Consider the following 17,843-nt stretch of genomic DNA (forward strand, 5'->3'; position numbering starts at 1 on the left):
CTTCCCCTTCCTCTTCCTCTCTGAGCTGGGTGGTGAACCCTCTCTGGGACCTGCTCAGGGGGGCTGGAGGGCTGGGCTGGGGTGCCTTGGAGCCCCTGCTCCCTCCACGCTCTGATGAGAGCTTTTGCTTTCTTCCCCAGACATTTGGGGGGCCCCTCCTGCTCTCTCTGAACCCCCACCAGCCCCTGCCTCTCTTCTCACCTGAGGTCCTGGCCAGCTACCACCCCAGGAAGGCCCCCAACACCACCCCGTATGTGCCTTTGCCCCACTGAGTCTCTGCTCACCTCCCAGGTGGCCAGGCCCCAGCGTGTCCCGATGACTGAGGTCCTGGGGCCCGTGGGCATGTCCTGCTACACCTAAGAGGGCCCCAGGTGCCCATCTCTGGCAACATTCTCATCTCCCCCTGCCCTCCTCCCCCAGGCACATCTTTGCTGTCGTGGCATCAGCCTACAGCCTGTCTCAGAGCACCGGGCAGGACCCCTGCATTCTCCTGGGGTGAGTCGTGGCTGCCCTGCTCGGCTGAAGGCTGGTGGGTCGAGGCATGAGGTCTGTACTTGAACCTGCTGGTCTGGTCCATGGCTGGGCTGCAGCTCTTGACTTCGTTAGTGCCATGCTCCTGGCTGAAGTCATCACATGTGCCCCTGGAATGTGGCATCTTGGGCAATTTTTTCTGTTTGGTCTCCATGCCCCAGGTCTATCTGCATTTCCAGGGGTGTCCCCCAGGGTAGGTGTCACTTCCAGGTAGCACATCCTATGTCCCAGGTTCAGTGGAGTGGTTCTGCATGCCCCTTCTGGAGACCCTACCGCCCTCCACCCCCATCCCTAGCTCCTCCCTCCCGCAGTGGGCACAGCGGCTCAGGGAAGACAGAAGCCGCCAAAAAGATCGTGCAGTTCCTAAGCAGCCTGGAGCAGACGAGGGACAGAGGGTGTCAGGTGAGGGCCAGGCTGGAGGCTCATGGACTGAGCTGGCCTCCTGTCTCCCTCTGGGGGCAGCTGGCCATTTCCCACCCTGGGATCCAAGAGGGATCATCTTTGTCCTTTGGCCAGGAGGAGAGTGATTCTCAGGCCGCTGGCATCTTGTGGGGTTAGCCCCAGACATTGCCTCTTCTGATGGAACCGACCCCTCCCCGGGGAACAGCCCAGCCAGCAGCTGTGGGGTACCCTCAGCTGGGGTACCTGATGATGATAGTGCTGCTGTCCCCCCCACCCCCCCATGCAGCTGGATGACGCGCTGCGCATACTCAGCAGCTTTGGCCACGCCAAGACCATCTTCAACGCCAACGCCAGCCGCTTCGGCCAGATCTTACGCCTCTGCCTGCAGCAGTGAGTGACAGGGGTCCGGCTGGGCACAGGGGGCACCCATGATCAGTGACCCTTACTGGGAACCTGAGGCTGCTGCCCTTGGGTCTAGCCCCTGGTGGGGCCCACAGCACCCCCCGTCTCCTGTGCCCACAGTGGGGTCATCGTGGGAGCCTCTGTGTCACATTATCTCCTTGAGACCTCGAGGGTAGTGTTCCAGGTAAGGGACACCCTGCTGCCCACCCCTTCCCAGCTCCTAGGGTGGGAAAGACAGAGGGGGCCACTGTAGACCCCTAAGCCCTAGGCCGGCGTGCCCCTAAGCCAGTCCTCCTCCCCAAGGCCCAGGCTGAGCGGAGCTTCCATGTGTTTTACGAGCTACTGGCGGGGCTGGAGCCCGTGGAGCGGGAGCAGCTCTCCCTGCAGGGACCAGAGACCTACTATTACCTCAACCAGGTGAGGGCAGCCCTCGTGGTGCCGGGGAGAGGGCCTGCCCAGAGAAGGGTCTCTGCCCTGGGGTCTGAGGGGGAGCGGAGTAGAGGGAGGCTGTGAGGTGGCCAGGCCCTGCCCCCAGCCCCGCTGTGTCCGCAGGGCCAGGCCTGCAGGCTCCAGGGCAAGGAGGATGCCCAGGACTTCACAGTTTTGACCAAGGCCCTGCAGGTGTTGGGCTTGTGCCCTGAGGAGTTGACCACGGTCTGGGCCGTGCTGGCCACCATCCTGCAGCTGGGCAACATCTGCTTCTCATCCTCAGAGGTGGGCTCCCCCGTGGGCAGGGGCCAGTGGGGCACAGGGTCAGGGGTGGCTTCTTTGCATAATCAGGGCAATGATGATGGCACCAAGCGTTTGCGTATAGGGGACTACAAAGCCCTGGCTGTCCTGGGAAGCAGGCAGCCCCCACTGTACAGATGAGAAAACTGAGGCCTGGAGAGTCTGCATCTCTCCCAGTGACTCTGCCACTAAGCTGCCACCCTAGGAAGAACACCTGGCATTAAAAACAAGCAGCTATTATGTGCCCAATTGTGTAAATCACTTTACATTTGTTTTCTAATTTAGCTTTCACGAGGACACCACCATGACATAAGGGTTACCGTTTCCGCCTTAACAGCAAGGCAGTGGGGCTCGTCAGGACTCGCACCCAGGGCCCTCAGACCCACAGCCGGGCTCATAGCAGCCCAGATCTCCCCGTGTGCTGTCATCCCTTTGGGTGACATGGCAGCTTTCTGGGCAAAGCAAGGCCCTGCTCCTGCCCTGGGGGATGTGTCCATTGCTCAAGCAGAGCTGTCCCTGTCCCTCCCTTCTCTGTCCAGCACGAGTCCCAGGAGGTGGCTGCTGTGTCCAGCTGGGCCGAGATCCACACAGCAGCCCGGCTGCTGCAGGTGCCACCAGAATGCCTGGAGGGGGCTGTCACCCGGAGGATCGTGGTGAGCCCGGGGTTCCTGGGCAGGGGCCCAAGCTGACCCCCGCTGAGGCCACAGGCCTGACGCACCACGTGTGCCTCCTCTGCCCTCCAGGAGACGCCCTATGGCCAGGTCTCGCGATCCCTGCCTGTGGAAAGCGCCGTCGATGCCAGGTGGCCCTGGGGACGGGAGCGAGCCAGAGCCGGGCCTGGCGCTCCACTCCACGTGGCTCACTCCCCGTGCCCACAGGGATGCCCTGGCCAAGGCCCTGTACTCGCGGCTCTTCAACTGGCTTCTGACGAGGATCAACGCACGGCTGGCACCCCCTGGGGAGGGAGGCAGCGTGGACACCGTCACTGTCGTGGATGCCTTTGGTTTTGAGGTCACCACTTGGGGTGGGGCCCAGGACGGAGGGAGGTGCCTTTCTCGTGCATTCCTGGGGACCCTGCTGCTCCAGCTCTCCCTGGGGGGCTCTCGTGAGGTGCTTGCCTGCCTGGCACTGTGCCTTCCGTGGCTTCTACATCTGCTGGGCGACGCAGGTTGAGCACCGGGGCGTGCGGGCCCTGCTGTGTGTTTAGCGCCCAGTTTGGGTGTGAGGCTGGCAGAGAACCTTGGGGTTCTCGCTTCCACTCACCTCCAGCCGCACGAGGTCGCTGCCACTCTGCTTGTTCCTTTGCATGGCCTCCACCTCCTTCTCTGGGCCAGCCTGGGCTGTGAGTGCTCTGGGGTCCCTCTGGGAGGGGCTGGAGTCCCCTGCAAGCCCCAGCACCAGCCCAATCCCAAACTGTCCTCCTGCTGGGAGGCGTTGCTTAGCACAGCAGGTGAGAGCAGGGCTCTGGAGCAGTCCTGCCACTTACTAGCTGTGTGACCTCAGGCAAGTTAATCGTCCTCTCTGAGCTCTAGCGTTCCCATCTGTAAAGTAGAAATCATAACAGGACCCACCTCCTGTATTGCAAAGGCTTAGCGGAGATGGCCCCTCAGAGAGCCGTGCGCTCCGTAGGTGCAGCCATTCTGCTCTGCTCTGTCCAGTCCTGGCATTGCCTTTGCAGAGTCCTGTCCTGCTGGGCCTTGCAGGGACTCACAGGGGCTCCAAAGGCACTGGAGGCCCCAGGATGGGCCCACCTGCAGCCTCCCCTCCCACAAGCCAAGAGCGGAGAGAAGAGGGAGAGTCCCCCAAATCGCTCTGAATTGTCTCAAGCTCTGCACCCCTTTCTAGAAGATCTTGCCCCTCGGGGCAGCCAGGAGGGAGCTGGCAGGAGAGGAGGTGGCCCCTGCCCTCGGTCCCTGGATAGGCACTGTTCACTGCCCCTGCTCTGTCCTGCTCTGCACAGCGTGTCCCTGGTGATCTGCTCCCTGGGGAGGGTGGTGACCATGGTGTGGGTGTGTGCGTGTGCGTGTGCGTGTGCGTGTGTGTGTGTGTGTGTGTGTGTGTGTATCTCGGAGGGGGCACGAAGCTGGATGAAGCAGGGGCTCTGCCGGGCTCTCTAGCAGAGTGCTGAGGCAGCACAGAGGATGCTGGAAGCTTCTTGGAGGCAGCAGCCTGGACTCTGCGTGTGATGTGGGATCTGATGCCAGCGAGCTAGGTAGCAGGAAGAGGTGCCCTGCAGACCTCAGGAAGGCCCTGACCAGAGGCCCGGAGGCTCACAGTAGTGCTGCAGCAGCGGGGAGGGGCGTGGGAGGCTAGAGGGACGCCTGCCCTGCGGTGTGGGTGGGCAGGGCTGAGGCTACTCGCATGCTGTGCCAGGGCCTTTGGACTTGACCCTGTGGTGGCAGCATCTGCCCTAGCACCACTCCTCCCTGCGCCCTGGACAGAATGGGGGTAGCCCCTTGGGGAAGGGGGGAAGGGCACGGGCCTGTGTGCCCACCTCACTGCCACCTGCTCCCAGGCACTGCGGGTGAACGGCCTGGAGCAACTGTGCAACAACCTCGCCAGCGAGCGCCTGCAGCTCTTCTGCAGCCGGATGCTGCTGGCCCAGGAGGAGGTATGACAGCAGCACCACGGGGCAGAGGCCACCTGGGCAAAGAAGGGTAGTGAGCAGAGAGCTCCACCCTGCAGGCCCCTTGCTGTGGCGTGTCTCAGTCCTTCTGAGACGCCTCAGTTTGCTCATCCACGAGATGGGAGCGTCATCCCTGCTCCAGCTCGGTGAGGCCCCCACAGACGTGGACAGGCTCTGCAAATGACCAAATGCTGGCTGTTCCCAGGAGGAGTGTCAGCAGGAGCTGCTGTCCTGGGTGCCCATCCCTCAGCCTCCGAGGGTGTCCTGCCTGGACCTCCTGGCAGACCAGCCCCACAGCCTCCTGAGTATCCTGGATGCCCAGACAGGGCTGTCCCAGGTGAGGCCCAAGACAGTGGCTCCAGTTTTGGGGACAAGGAGTGGGGGCCCGGCGTGGCCAGGCCATAACCAGCAGAGTCTCCTGGGGGGACAACAGCATTATAGAGTCCAAAGATCCTGCCTGCAGCCCCTCAGCACAGCCTGGGAAGGCCAAGGGGAAGAGCCTGGGCTCCCCCAGTGCTGGGTTCAAGCCTTGTCTCTGGGTGGTCTCGATCGAGACACCTGGCCTCTGGGGTTGCTCATGTCCTTGCTGCAGAAGGGGGACAGCAGTGCCTGATGGGCGGTGTGGTGGGGACTGCACAGGGCTCATGAAGGGGTTTTGCACGTGCCTTCTGATCGTGGCCAGATGCCACTGCAGTCTCTGACCGGTAGGGAACAAACCTCAAGGCCATGGTGCACCCATTCCACAAACACTTCCTGACTGCCCCCCACCCGCCCCGACTTAAATAGCTCCTCTTGCTCTTCAGCCTCATCCCTACTTCCTATTTTATTTTGCTTATTTTGTGTTTATTTCTTTATTCTTTTCTTTCTTTCTTTTTTTTTTTTTTGAGACAGAGTCTCACTCTGTTGCCCGGGCTAGAGTGAGTGCCATGGCATCAGCCTAGCTCACAGCAACCTCAAACTCCTGGGCTTAAGCGATCCTTCTGCCTCAGCCTCCCGAGTAGCTGGGACTACAGGCATGAGCCACCATGCCCGGCTAATTTTTTCTATATATATTTTTAGTTGTCCATACAATTTCTTTCTATTTTTAGTAGAGACGGGGTCTCGCTCTTGCTCAGGCTGGTCTCGAACTCCTGACCTCGAGTGATCCGCCCGCCTCGGCCTCCCAGAGTGCCAGGATTACAGGCGTGAGCCACTGCGCCTGGCCTATTTCTTTATTCTTTGAGATGGGGTCTCACTATGTTGCCCAGGCTGGAGTGCAGTGGCTGTTCACAGGTGTGATCGTAGCTCACTACAACCTTGGACTCCTGAGCTTAAGTGATCCTTCCAACCCAGCCTCCCAAGTAGCCGGCGCTGCGGGCACGGGCACCACCTCGCCCGGCTCCTGCTTTGTAGGGACTGTGCATGTACGCCATGCAGCGTACAGCGCGGGCTATGCTCCAAGAGCGCTGCTGGGCCCCCGTCCGCAGTGTTTGAGCTCTATCTGCAGCGCATGTTAAGGGTTCACTAAAGAATGAATGAACCAACTCACGTGTGTGCCAGGGACCGTGCTAAGGATAAAAGGTGAACAAAAATAGACCCAGCCCCTCTACCCTTCAAGCCCACAGTGTAGCAGGAGAGAAACGTTCATTTAAAAAAAACAGAAATGCATGTGCTTGCTTCGGCAGCACATATACTAAAATTGGAACGATACAGAGAAGATTAGCATGGCCCCTGCACAAGGATGACACCATTGAATTTCTAAATAAAAAAATAAAAATAAAAAAACCAGAAATGCAGAGCCAAATATAAGATCACACCTTTAGGGCTCTGTGGGTGTGTATGTGGGGCCGTGAGGGCGTGTCTGGGCCGGGGGCCTCTTCTGGGAGCTGAGGCCAGAAGGTGGAGCAGGAGTTTCTGTAGAAGCTCAGTATAACAATGTGCCCTGAATATAAGGCAACGCCCCAATTTTCTTTTCTTTTTCTTTTCCTTTTTTTTTAAAAACAGATTCTCACCCTGTCGCCCTGGGTAGAGTGCCATGGCATCAGCCTAGCTCACAGCAACCTCAAACTCCTGGGCTCAAGAGATCCTCCTGCCTCAGCCTCCCGAGTAGCTGGGACTACAGGTGTGTGCCACCACACTCGGCTCATTTTTTCTATTTTTAGTAGAGATGGGGTCTCGCTATTGCTCAGGCTGGTCTCAAACCCCTGACCTCAAGTGATCCTTCTGCCTTGGCCTCCCAGAGTGCTGGGATTGCAGGCATGAGCCATTGTGCCCTGCCCACCCCCCCCATTTTCCCAATTAGGGTTTGAAAATGAAAGGTGAAAGATAAAATAGGTAAAATAGTGAAACATAGGCTGGGCACTGTGGCTCACACCTATAGTCCCAGCACTTTGGGAGGCTGAAGCAGGAGGATCACTTGAGTCTAAAAGTTCAAGACCAGACTGGGCAACATAGCAAGACCCCATCTCTAAAAAAAAAAAAATTAGCTAGGTATGGAGGCATGCACCTGTAGTCCTAGCTACTGGGGAGGCTGAGGCAGGAGGATCGCTTGAGCCTGGGAATTGAAGACTGCAGTGAGCTGTGATCACACCACTGCACTCTAGCCTGGGCGACAGAGTGAGACCCTGTCTCAAAAAAAAAAAAAATTAGTAAAGTCATTGAGAGAGTGTGCCCTTCATAAGGAATGGAATATGGAGTGACTCTTCCTGTCGGAGGAAGAAGTTTGGGGACTTCCCCTACATACAGTATGTGTGGAATTTGGGGTCCCAGGGGGAGCACGGTCCAGGCAGGGGAACAGCACGTGCAAAGGCCTGAGGGAAGCACATCTGTCCCTCTTATCAGGCCACAGACCACACCTTCCTCCAGAAGTGCCACTATCACCATGGCGAGCACCCGAGCTATGCCAAGCCCCAGCTGCCCTTGCCGATCTTCACCGTGCGGCATTATGCCGGGGCTGTCACCTACCAGGTATTTGGCCTCAGGGACAGACTCAGGCAGTGTGAATCATCCGGCAGCTGAGAGGAGTGGGTGAGGGGAGGCCCCTGGCAGGGCTTGGCCATCTGTCCCCACCTGGGCCATTGGCCCACCCACTTGTGGGCAGGATTTGCTGAGTTCTGGTGCGAATTGTGGGGTGGTGGAGTCAAAGCCTCAGGACCGTCCAGACAGAAGAGGGCAGAGCACGAGCACGGGCCTGGGTCTGAGAGCCTCCACAGTTCTCCTTGCCCTCTGAACCTCCATTTCCTCATCTGTAAAATGGGTGTGGCAATCTGTCCCACAGCACTGTTGTAAGGGTTAAAACCTGATGGCCTGGCAGGTGCTTGGCACATAGTAGCTGCTCACTGAATGAACGGACTTTCCTTTCCCTCTTCTGAGCCCCAGGCCTACCAGGGAGATTGCACATCAACCCAAGAGGGGAGGGGGCTGGTGTCAAGGGAAGGATGGGGTGACTGGTTGAAAGACGGAGTCAGGTATGGCTCCCTGGAGGAGGTGGCACACTCTGATTGTAGAAGAAAAATATGCAAACTACCCAGGAGTCACCCAAAAAAGAAATACAAGGAGTTGGAATAAAGAAAACTCCCCTTCCCTCCCCTCTTCTGCCCCCTGTCCCCGCCCCCTGCCTCCCCTGTGGCCTCTCATAGGTTCACAAGTTTGTAAACACAAACCGGGATCACCTGGACGCTGCCGTGTTGGAAACACTTGGCCAGAGCCGGCTCCAGGTGCCCTGCCTGCCCTCCCGGTGCTCCCCCCCTCCACGCTGTCCCCCCATTCTGTCCTCCCTCGACGCTCTCCCCGAGGGGAGGGGCTGGCCCAGGAGGTGAGCCGGCCCAGCCCCCTCGCCCGCCCGCAGCTGGTGGGCGCCCTGTTCCAGGAGGCAGGGCCGCAGCCCCGGGGAGGCCCAGGCAGACCCACGCTGGCCGCCCGCTTCCAGCAGGCCCTGGGGGACCTCGTGGCCCGGCTGGGCAGGTGAGAGCAGCGTCCCCCAGGCCAGACCCCGCAGGACTTGCATGGGGTGCTGGCCTGTGCCCAAAGACCCCTCCTTCACTCCTCAGGAGCCGCATCTATGTCATCCAGTGCCTGAGCCCCAACCCTGGGAAGGTGAGCCCCCGGGCACCTGCACCTCCCGCCCCAGCCCTAGGCCCCGAGGCTCCAGCTCCCTTCTCCGTGTCTCACGGCCACAGCTCCCAGGCTGCTTTGACGTGGGACATGTGGCTGAGCAGCTGCACCAGGCTGGCGTCCTGGAGGCCACAGGTGCCCGCAGTGCGAACTTCCCCGTGCGTGTGCCCTTCGGGGCCTTCCTGGCCAGGTAGGGCCCCGCCTCGGGCAGGACTGACAAGGAAGCCCCTGGAGAGATGGCCTGGGGGTCCTTCCAGGTGGCAATGGGAAGGGCCCTGGCACCCAACCTCCCCCGCTCCCCTCCTTTCATCCTGCTTCCTCTCTCCCTCCTCTCTGTCCTTCACTGCTCACCACCCCTCCCTCCGTGCAGGCCTCCTCCTCCTCCACAGCAAACCCCTCCTGCGCTCCTGCCTGGGACAGGAGATGAGGTGGGGGCGGCCCCTGCCCTGGGCGGGGCTCAGCCGGGGGGTGTCAGGAGGTGCAGGCTGGAGGGAAGACAGGGCGGGAGCAGAGTGGGAAGGAGGGTGGCCACGTGGAGCCAGGCAGGGCAGCATCTGCACAGAGGAGGACGAGGGTGGCGATGGGCTGCCAGGAACACCAGAGGCAGCTCTGTTCCAGGAGTTCGGAAACCTCTAGAAAAGCCATTTTATTGTTTGCCTAGGTGGCCTTGGCCACAGGGATAGCCTGGCCGAGGGCTGAGCCAGAGGCAGGCAGCAGGGATGGGTGTGACTTGCCTTGAGCCAGACACTGAGAGGCGCCAGGGTGGGGAAGGTTCTGTCTCTGTCCTTCGGAAACTTACCGGCTGCAGCAGTTGCCACCTCCGCCGGGAAGCCCTGAGCCCAGGGGCTGGGTGAGGGGAACCGCCAGGTACAGCTGTCCGCGCAGCAGATTCAGACCATTGAAGGTCCATTGAGCCAACTTGGGACAGTGAAACCTCATCAAGCACTCATCCCCCACCCCTTCCTCCCCTCCCTCCCTCCCTTCACAAACTTGTTTCTGTAGGGAGGGCACTGAGGATAGAGGTGTTGAAACCGAAGCCTCAGGACCACATTCCTGTTGCTCCCCCGGCCCCTGCTGAGCTCCGGGAGAGCAGAGCCCCAGTGTCCTGCCACATCTTGGTGCCCTGCCCAGCACCTGGCATGTAGCAGACGCTGTCCAGATTGTTGAATGACCTAGAAATTGAGTAACACCGAGGGGCTTGGGGTGTCAAACCAAAGTGAAGACAGGGCCTCGCTGTTCTGACCTTGGCTCTCTGTCCTTGGGGCAGGTTCCGGGCCCCGGGGACAGCGGGACTGGAAGACCCCTCTGACCGGGAGAGGTGTGGCACCATCTTGAGCCAGGCGCTGGGGGCTGAATCGCTGCTCTATCACCTCGGAGCCACCAAGGTGGGTGTGTGTGAGTGCCCGTGCCAGGGGGCGGCATGGGTGGAAAGGAGGGGCATGTTCTGGGACAAACAGGGACAAGCTTGGCATTTGGTGGTCCTTCCTAGTTGGAGACGGAGAGGGGCCGGGCAGCAGGCTGTCCCAGGCACCCCGGAACAACAGATTGTCTGGCAGGAGGGAGGAGGCTGGGGCCTGAGGAGGAGGGCAGGTGCCCATCCCCTGGACCTGCCCGCAGCCTGCACCTCTGCCCGCAGGTCCTGCTGCAGGAGCAGGGCTGGCAGCGGCTGGAGCAGCTCCGGGCCCAGCGGTGCTCCCAGGCCCTGCTCACCCTGCACCGCGGCCTTTACTCCTGCATCTCCCGCCAGCGCCTCCGCCTCCTGCCCCGGATGCAGGCTCGCGTGCGTGGGCTCCAGGCCAGGTCTGCAGGCGCTGCAGCCTTGGCTGCAGTGGGTGGGGCGAGGCCGTGGGCTCCTCCTCAAGGTGGTGGGGCAGGGCTGGGGAGATGTAGGTCTTAAGGCCAGTCCACCTGCCCCGTGCCCTCCCATCAGCACTTGCCCCCCCTTGATGGCATTCCCGCTCATACCCACGAGGTCTCTGCTTGAATACCCCCAGTCACGAGAAGCTCATTACGTGTTGAGGCCGCCCGAACGTGCAGTCCTAATCCTTTGATTGTTCTCTTTTCTGCTCTACTCTCCACTCTGCAGCAAGAGCGATCTTTTCAGAGCAGGAATCGAGTATGTACGGCCTGCCTACCTCTCTGGCCCCGATGTCAGCCAGACTTTTCCACTCTAGCAACTTTGTACTTCTTGGTCTTATAACGCTACCCTCCCCTTCTCACCTCATTGTCTCCTGTCACCCTCACGGCCTGTCTTCTCTCATCCCTGCCACAGCTACTGGCTGGCCATCCGCCCCATCAACCCTGGGGCAGACGCTGGTGGTGCAGGGCTGGTGCCTCCCGGCTAGCTGGGGAGTTCAGATTCAGACGGTAAACCAGCCTCTGAACACCCCAAAGCGTAACTCGAGGGCTGAGAATGAAGTGAAGCAGTGCCAGGGCGAGGGCACCAGGGAGCCTCCAGAGAGAGGACAACCGTCACCTATCTGTGTCTGTTCCCAAAACTTTTTCATCACAAAAACAGAAACTCTGTGCCCATTAAGCAATAAACTCCTTTTTCCCCATCCCCCAGCCTCTGGTGACTTCCAGTCTCCTCTGTGACTTTGCCTGTTCCAGCTGTTTCCCGTAAGTTGACTCACACGCTATTTCCTTTTATGACTGCTGCTTTCACTTAATGTTTTCCAAGTTCCTGCATGTTGTAGCACGTATCACACTTCATCCTTTTCATGGCTGGATAGTGTTCCATCGTGTGGACACACCACATTTTATTCCTCCGTGCATCCACGGATAGACATTTGAGTTGTCGCCACCTTTTGACTGTCATGGACAATGCTGCTACGGATGCGGGTGTACGAGTATCTGTTCTAGTCTCTGTTTGCAAATCTTTGGGGTTTATACCTAGGAGTGGGATGGCTGGGTCGTACGGTAAGTCTATGTTTAACTTTTTGAGGAGGTACCAAACTGTTTTCCATTTTATATCCTATGAGCAATGTGCAAAAGTTCTGATTTCTCCGCATCCTGGCCAATACGTGCCACTTTCCATTGCTAAAATTATAGCCATCCTAGTGGGTGTGAAGCGGGATCTCATTAGGGTTTTGACTTGCATTCTCTAATGACCGATGATGTCGGCATCCTTCCGTGTGCTGCTCAGCCACGGGGCATCTTCTTGGGAGAAACGTCTGTTCCAATGCTCTGTTTTTCTGTTGGGTTGTCATTTTGCTGCTGAGTTGTAGGAGTTCTTTACATGTTCTGGGTATTAGCAAATAGCCTCTGTGAGCCGTCTGTTCACTGTCCTCACATGTGTCCTTTGATGCACAAAAGTTGTAGGTTTATTTTTAAATGTTTGTCCTGCTCAGGACTCCTTTGAGGAGTCTGGTCTTCTTACATCTTGGAATTTCTCAAAGATACTTTGTGTGCACTTTCTCTGTTCCAGGATCTCCTTCGATGTTCAATGATATTGCTTTTTAATTATAAGTTCTGCTTCTTAAATAACAACATGACAGACTCTGTTCTACATCCTTGCATCTGCTAATTCCTTTCATCTTGTTATGGGGCAGGCATTACAATAATCCTGATTTTATAGATCACAAAAATAAATCGCAGGGAGCACAGAGAGGCACAGCAGTTTATCTGAGATCACAGTAACAGGGGAGCGGCCTGACCCCAGGCAGTCTGGCCCCAGAGTGGGATCTTAGTGCCTGCGCAAAACAGCCCCTCGACTGACTTCTGCTTTCACGGTGCCCTGTTCTTCTCCTGCTGCTTCTGTTAAACATCCAGGGCCTTCACGGCTCCAGAATCAGTTCTGGTTTTTTTGGGGGGTTGTTTGTTTGTTTGTTTGAGGGTCTCTGTTGCCTGGGCTACAGCGCAGTGGTCTCATCATAGCTCACAGCAACCTCCAACTCCTGGGCTCAAGCGATGCTCCTGCCTCACCCTCTCAAGTAGAGGGAACTACAGGCGTGGCCACCACACCGGGCTAATTTTTCTGTTTTTTTGTAAAGATGGGGCAGTGGGGTGGGGGGAGGATTCCTCTGTGTTTCTCAGGCTGGTCTCGAACTTCTGACCTCAAGGGATTCTCCTGCCTTGGCCTCCCAAAGTGCTGGGATCATAGGTGTGAGCCACTGCGCCTGGTCCAGAGTCAGTTCTTACACGAATGTCTAGGTTTAAAGGATTCGGGCGCCAGGCAGGAGATGTAAGTCTAGACTCTTCATCTCTGCCCCCCACGGCCTCCAGGAAGCGGTACCTCCGGCGGCGAGCAGCTCTGGGACAGCTGAACACCGTCCTGCTGCTGGCCCGGCCCCTGCTCTGGAGGCGGCAGAGGCTGCAGGTGCAGGGGTTCGGGGCGGGTGCAGGACTGGGGAGAAGCCCCAGGGCAGAAGCCAGGCAGCCTTGGGCGACCAAGTTGGCCAAATCCCGACAGTGTCCACCCTCTCAGCCCAGCCGCAAGGACCGCGCCCTCCAGGCCATCACTCACTGGGCTCCTCCCTCTTCCCTCCGTGTGGCTGGGGTCGCTTGGCCGCTGGGAGGGTGCTGTCCTCCATCATCCCTGCCTCAGTCCCTCCCATCCCCCCGCCCTCCCTGGGGCCCTTCTGCTCCTCTCTCTTGCCTGATGACTTCAATTTGAGAGCCATAAAGTAGCTCAAAGGTCAGTGCCCATGTGCTGCCCCCCTCCCTGGCTGGACTTTGTCCCCTGGGACATTTCTTCCCTTCTTCCTGCCCTCTTGCTGGTGCCCTGGCAGACAGGCCGTGACTCCCGAGGTACTGAGGCTGGTGAGGCTCTGGAGGGCCAGGGACAGGTGGGGGACAATTGCCCCGCCAGGCAGCTGCCCCTCTGGCGCTGTTCTCCTGCCTTTGCTGGTGTCAGGGCCTCCTGAGGGCAGCAGGGGCAGCTGAACTGTGGAGCTGGGGAGGTGCCTCTAGGGGACTCATGGTGACTCCCCACCAACGGCCTCAGCTCTTCCTGCGTCTCCCCCAACAGCTTGGACATTGGTGTGGCTGGCACGGTGACAGGGCCTCAGGGAGAGCACCAAGCATGGTAGGTGGCCTGGAAGCTGGAGGAGCTCTACACCGGGACGTGAGCCCACTGAACCGGGCACACCATGGGGGGAGGGTGTCAGGGGTGCCGCCGTGGGTCCTGTCACTCAGGGTGTTCCCTGAGCGTGGACCGGGCTGCCCTTGGCGCTCCGTGCTCGTGATTCCCTCTGAGGGTCCTTGGGGCTCTGGTTGAGTGTCCAGGCCCAGAGCGCTTGGGTTTTGGAGGGATGTTTATAATCCTGGGGCTGAGGAGGGACCCTGGGTCCCTGCACCCCCTCCCTTGATTCCTGGGTGAGTCGGTCCTCCCTGCCAGGAGCTGGGCAGCTTGGAGATCCCGGCAGAGCTGGCCGTCATGCTGAAGATGGCAGAAGGTGAGTCTCGTTGGTGCTTCCTGCCGGGACCCCTTCCCTGGTCCCTTTTCTGTGTGGTGGGTTTGTTCCCTGTGGTCCAGGCCCCCCCAAGGTCACCACCCAGCTCCCTGTAGCCAGGGGCTGGTGGCTGATGGTGAGAGGGGGTGCCAGGACCAGTGCCACACCTGGTATCTCTGGGCTGCTTCCTGATGTTCCCAGGCCACCAGGACGCCCTGGCTGGGAGCATCACCGAGTCCATGGCCCCTGAAGTCCCTGCCCGGCCCAGCCTGACCCTCCCACCAGACATTGACCGGTTCCCCTTCTCCAGCTTCGTCTCCATCGGCTTCCAGGTGGGCCCCAGCCTGCGCAATCCCTGCCGGCCCCACCCACCCCTGACATGGGCACCTGCCCAGAGAAGCTGCGCCTTTTCCCTCTTTCTCCACTTTCACTCCTCCCTTTCCGGTCACTGGGGCTCTGGATGCAGATGAATTGCTCGGAAAATGTCCGTTGAACCAAAATATCTCACCACGTACACGTTTAGATCCATGTTGCCGCACCTTTTTTAAACCTGCGGTATTGTGCAGCTGTGGAAGTCATGTCGTTAGAGGATGTTTACCAACAAGGGAAACCGTCTAGGCTCCAGCGTTCAATACAAAGGCAGGATTCAAAACTGCACTTATAGGCCGGGCGTGGTAGCTCACGCCTGTAATCCTAGCACTCTGGGAGGCCGAGGCGGGAGGATTGCTCGAGGTCAGGAGTTAGAGACCAGCCTGAGCAAGAGTGAGACCCCGTCTCTACTAAAAATAGAAAGAAATGGTCTGGACAGCTAAAAATATATATAGAAAAAAATTAGCCGGGCATGGTGGCACATGCCTGTAGTCCCAGCTACTTGGGAGGCTGAGGCCGAAGGATTGCTTAAGCCCAGGAGTTTGAGGTTGCTGTGACCTAGGCTGACGCCACGGCACTCACTCTAGCCCGGGCAACAGAGCGAGACTCTTTCTCAAAAAAAAAACAAAAACTGCACTTATAGTATGATCCTAATTTTGTTTAAAGTCAACAATAGAGTGTGTGCGCCAGGATGTATATATCTATGCATAGAAAGTAAGATAAGAAAGAAAGAGACTTAGCTGGATGCAGTGGTGCACACCTGTCGTCCCAAGTACTTGGGAGGCTGAGGCAGAAGGCTCACTTGAGGCCAGGAGTTGAAACCTGGGCAACAGTGAGGACCCCATCTCTATGAAAAATGAGAAAAAAAATTAGCTGGGCATGGTGTTATGCACTTATGGTCCCAGCTATTGGGGAGGCTGAGCCAGGAGGATCACTTGAACCCAGGAGTTGGAGACCAGCCTGGACAATATAGCAAGACCCCATCTCTAAAAAAAGATTTAAAAAAAAATTAGGTATATGTAGTGGCACGCACCTGTAGTTCTAGCTACTTGGGAAGCTGACGTGGAAGGATTGCTTGAGCCCAGGAGTTCAAGGCTGCCATGAGCTATATGATTGCACTACCGCATTCCAGCCTGGGCAACAGAACAAGACCATGTCTCTTAAAAAAAAAAATAGAGGCTAAAATGTTAACCGTGATTATCTCTGGCAGTGAAATGTTAACAATGGTTTTAATTTTCTTCTTTATCCTTTTCCATGTTTCCTGAGTTTTCTGTATGTGTAGGCACCAATTTTCTAATCAAAGAGCATTAAGGTGCATTTCTGCAATGGCTTTCTGTGCAGCCCCCTCCCTCTCCCAGGCGGGTGCTCCCGTGGGGCTGCCCCAGGGCTGTCCTCCAGCCAGCCCCTGCCCTGTCACTCTCCTTCCTTGCAGGAGCCATCCCTGCCCAGGCCAGGGCAGCTGCTGGCCAAGCCCCTGACCCGGCTGGATGGCGAGAACCCTCAGCATGCCCTGGACATCAACAAGGTGGTGAGTAGCTCATCGGAAGGGGATGGGTGGGCCCTCGCAGGGACGGGATGGGCACATGGCAGCCCTGCACGTGCTGCCCTCACCACGCTGCGCCGGCAGATACTGCGGCTCCTGGGGGACGGATCCCTGCAGACCTGGCAGAGACAGACCCTGGGGACCTACCTGGTGCGGCAGGGGCAGCGCCGGCCGGGGCTGCGGAACGAGCTCTTCAGCCAGCTCGTAGCCCAGCTCTGGCAGAACCCGGACGAGCAGCAGAGCCAGCGTGGCTGGGCCCTCATGGCCATCCTGCTCAGTGCCTTTCTCCCCATGCCAGCCCTGCAGAAGCCCCTGCTCAAGTAAGGGTCCCGGGGGTGGGGACCTGGCAGGTGGGGCCGGCAGACCGCCTCGCCTCCACAGCAGCCCTGTGCTGTCCCCGCAGATTCGTGTCTGACCAGGCCCCCAGGGGCATGGCAGCGCTGTGCCAGCACAAGCTGCTGGGGGCCCTGGAGCAGTCGCAGCTGGCGCCCGGGACCGCTCGGGCCCACCCAGTCACCCAGCTCGAGTGGATGGCCGGGTGGCGGCAGGGCCGCATGACTCTGGACGTCTTCACCTTCAACGGTGATGGCCGCCTCCTGCCGAGGCCTCCCCAGCCTGCCCCCTCGCCCTCCACAGACCCCTCCTCCCGCAGCCTTCCTGCTCTCCCGCTTGCTCGGTGACCCTGATCTCCCCCCATCTTGTTTTGGGACCCAGTGGGACAGCAGCCCCTTCCCATCAGGGTGGCCCTGCTGCCCCTCACTCCTGCCCCACGCCGCCCCTACAGAGGAGTGCTACTCGGCCGAGGTGGAGTCCTGGACCACGGGGGAGCAGCTGGCCGGGCGGATCCTGCAGAGCAAGTATGGGGCCTGTGGGGGGACAGTACAGCCAACGCTGACCATCGTCCCTGTCCTGCCTCCCCCCAGCCCACTCTTCCTCCCAAGGGGTGGGGAGGGGGTGCCCCCAAGTGTGAGGGTCAGTGGGTGGGGTCCAGACTGTAGAACCGAGATGGGGGAGCAAAGAGGAGAGATTACGAGGAGGGGCGTGAGCGCACCTGGTTGCTCACCCAATGGGCCAATAAACAGACGTGAGCGTTGGCGACGACATCCAGTCACAAGAACTGTCCCAGCTGCCGAGCAAGGCGGTCCCAGGGCCACCCTCCCCTCCCTAGCCTCCACCCTCTGGTCCTGGCACCTGCAGGGTGGCCACTGCCTCCATGACCACCCCCCACTCCTTGCCCGTCCCACCCAGAGGCCTGGAGGCGCCCCCCCGTGGCTGGTCCGTGTCACTGCACTCTGGAGACGCATGGCAGGACTTGGCGGGCTGCGACTTTGTGCTGGACCTGATTGGACAGACGGAGGACCTGGGGGACCCAGCCAGTCCCCGCAGCTACCCCATCAGCCCCCCTGGCTCGTAGGTGCTGCCCCGTCATACCTGTCCCCGGCCTGTCCCTGCTGGTGACTCCCATGACCACCCTGTCACACCCAGGGGCTCACAGGAGCAGCTGTAAGCCCTGTCCTCCCACCCGGTGGGGCGACCCCCACAACAGCTTCTACCTCTTGTCTCAGCCTGGGCGCCCCCAGCCTTGGCAGCACCCTTAGCGAGACCTCCTGTTTCCCACAGAGCCGAGGCCATCCCCCCCGCCCCTGGTGTCCAGGCCCCCTCGCTGCCCCCAGGACTCCCTCCAGGTCCAGCCCCAGCACTGCCCGGGAGAGGACACACAGGTAAGGCTGGGGTGGGCATACCGAGGTTGGCAGAG

General features: G+C 59.3%; 1 protein-coding gene and 1 non-coding gene across 2 annotated transcripts in view; both read left to right on the top strand.

Annotated features, from left to right (window-relative positions):
* The window catches only part of MYO15B (myosin XVB), a 31,308-nt gene that overhangs the window by 2,507 nt on the left and 10,958 nt on the right, over window positions 1–17,843 (top strand). The window contains exons 3-31 of the mRNA XM_045527039.1: window positions 141–250; window positions 421–495; window positions 843–933; window positions 1,220–1,323; window positions 1,456–1,519; window positions 1,639–1,752; window positions 1,888–2,049; window positions 2,604–2,717; window positions 2,808–2,866; window positions 2,943–3,075; window positions 4,580–4,675; window positions 4,896–5,027; window positions 7,511–7,636; window positions 8,308–8,385; window positions 8,517–8,632; window positions 8,719–8,764; window positions 8,848–8,972; window positions 10,050–10,167; window positions 10,419–10,582; window positions 13,007–13,100; window positions 13,752–13,808; window positions 14,121–14,178; window positions 14,377–14,507; window positions 15,977–16,072; window positions 16,172–16,407; window positions 16,491–16,669; window positions 16,872–16,944; window positions 17,336–17,497; window positions 17,708–17,808. Coding sequence (XP_045382995.1) covers window positions 141–250; window positions 421–495; window positions 843–933; window positions 1,220–1,323; window positions 1,456–1,519; window positions 1,639–1,752; window positions 1,888–2,049; window positions 2,604–2,717; window positions 2,808–2,866; window positions 2,943–3,075; window positions 4,580–4,675; window positions 4,896–5,027; window positions 7,511–7,636; window positions 8,308–8,385; window positions 8,517–8,632; window positions 8,719–8,764; window positions 8,848–8,972; window positions 10,050–10,167; window positions 10,419–10,582; window positions 13,007–13,100; window positions 13,752–13,808; window positions 14,121–14,178; window positions 14,377–14,507; window positions 15,977–16,072; window positions 16,172–16,407; window positions 16,491–16,669; window positions 16,872–16,944; window positions 17,336–17,497; window positions 17,708–17,808 — 3,214 coding nt within the window. The remainder of the gene's footprint in view (window positions 1–140; window positions 251–420; window positions 496–842; window positions 934–1,219; window positions 1,324–1,455; window positions 1,520–1,638; window positions 1,753–1,887; window positions 2,050–2,603; window positions 2,718–2,807; window positions 2,867–2,942; window positions 3,076–4,579; window positions 4,676–4,895; window positions 5,028–7,510; window positions 7,637–8,307; window positions 8,386–8,516; window positions 8,633–8,718; window positions 8,765–8,847; window positions 8,973–10,049; window positions 10,168–10,418; window positions 10,583–13,006; window positions 13,101–13,751; window positions 13,809–14,120; window positions 14,179–14,376; window positions 14,508–15,976; window positions 16,073–16,171; window positions 16,408–16,490; window positions 16,670–16,871; window positions 16,945–17,335; window positions 17,498–17,707; window positions 17,809–17,843) is intronic.
* LOC123621334 lies at window positions 6,339–6,445 on the top strand. Its single transcript, XR_006729070.1, has one exon. It is a non-coding gene; the product is annotated as a U6 spliceosomal RNA (small nuclear RNA).

This window comes from Lemur catta, chromosome 15 (genome assembly GCF_020740605.2).
Source record: "Lemur catta isolate mLemCat1 chromosome 15, mLemCat1.pri, whole genome shotgun sequence".
Lineage (NCBI taxonomy): Eukaryota > Metazoa > Chordata > Mammalia > Primates > Lemuridae > Lemur > Lemur catta.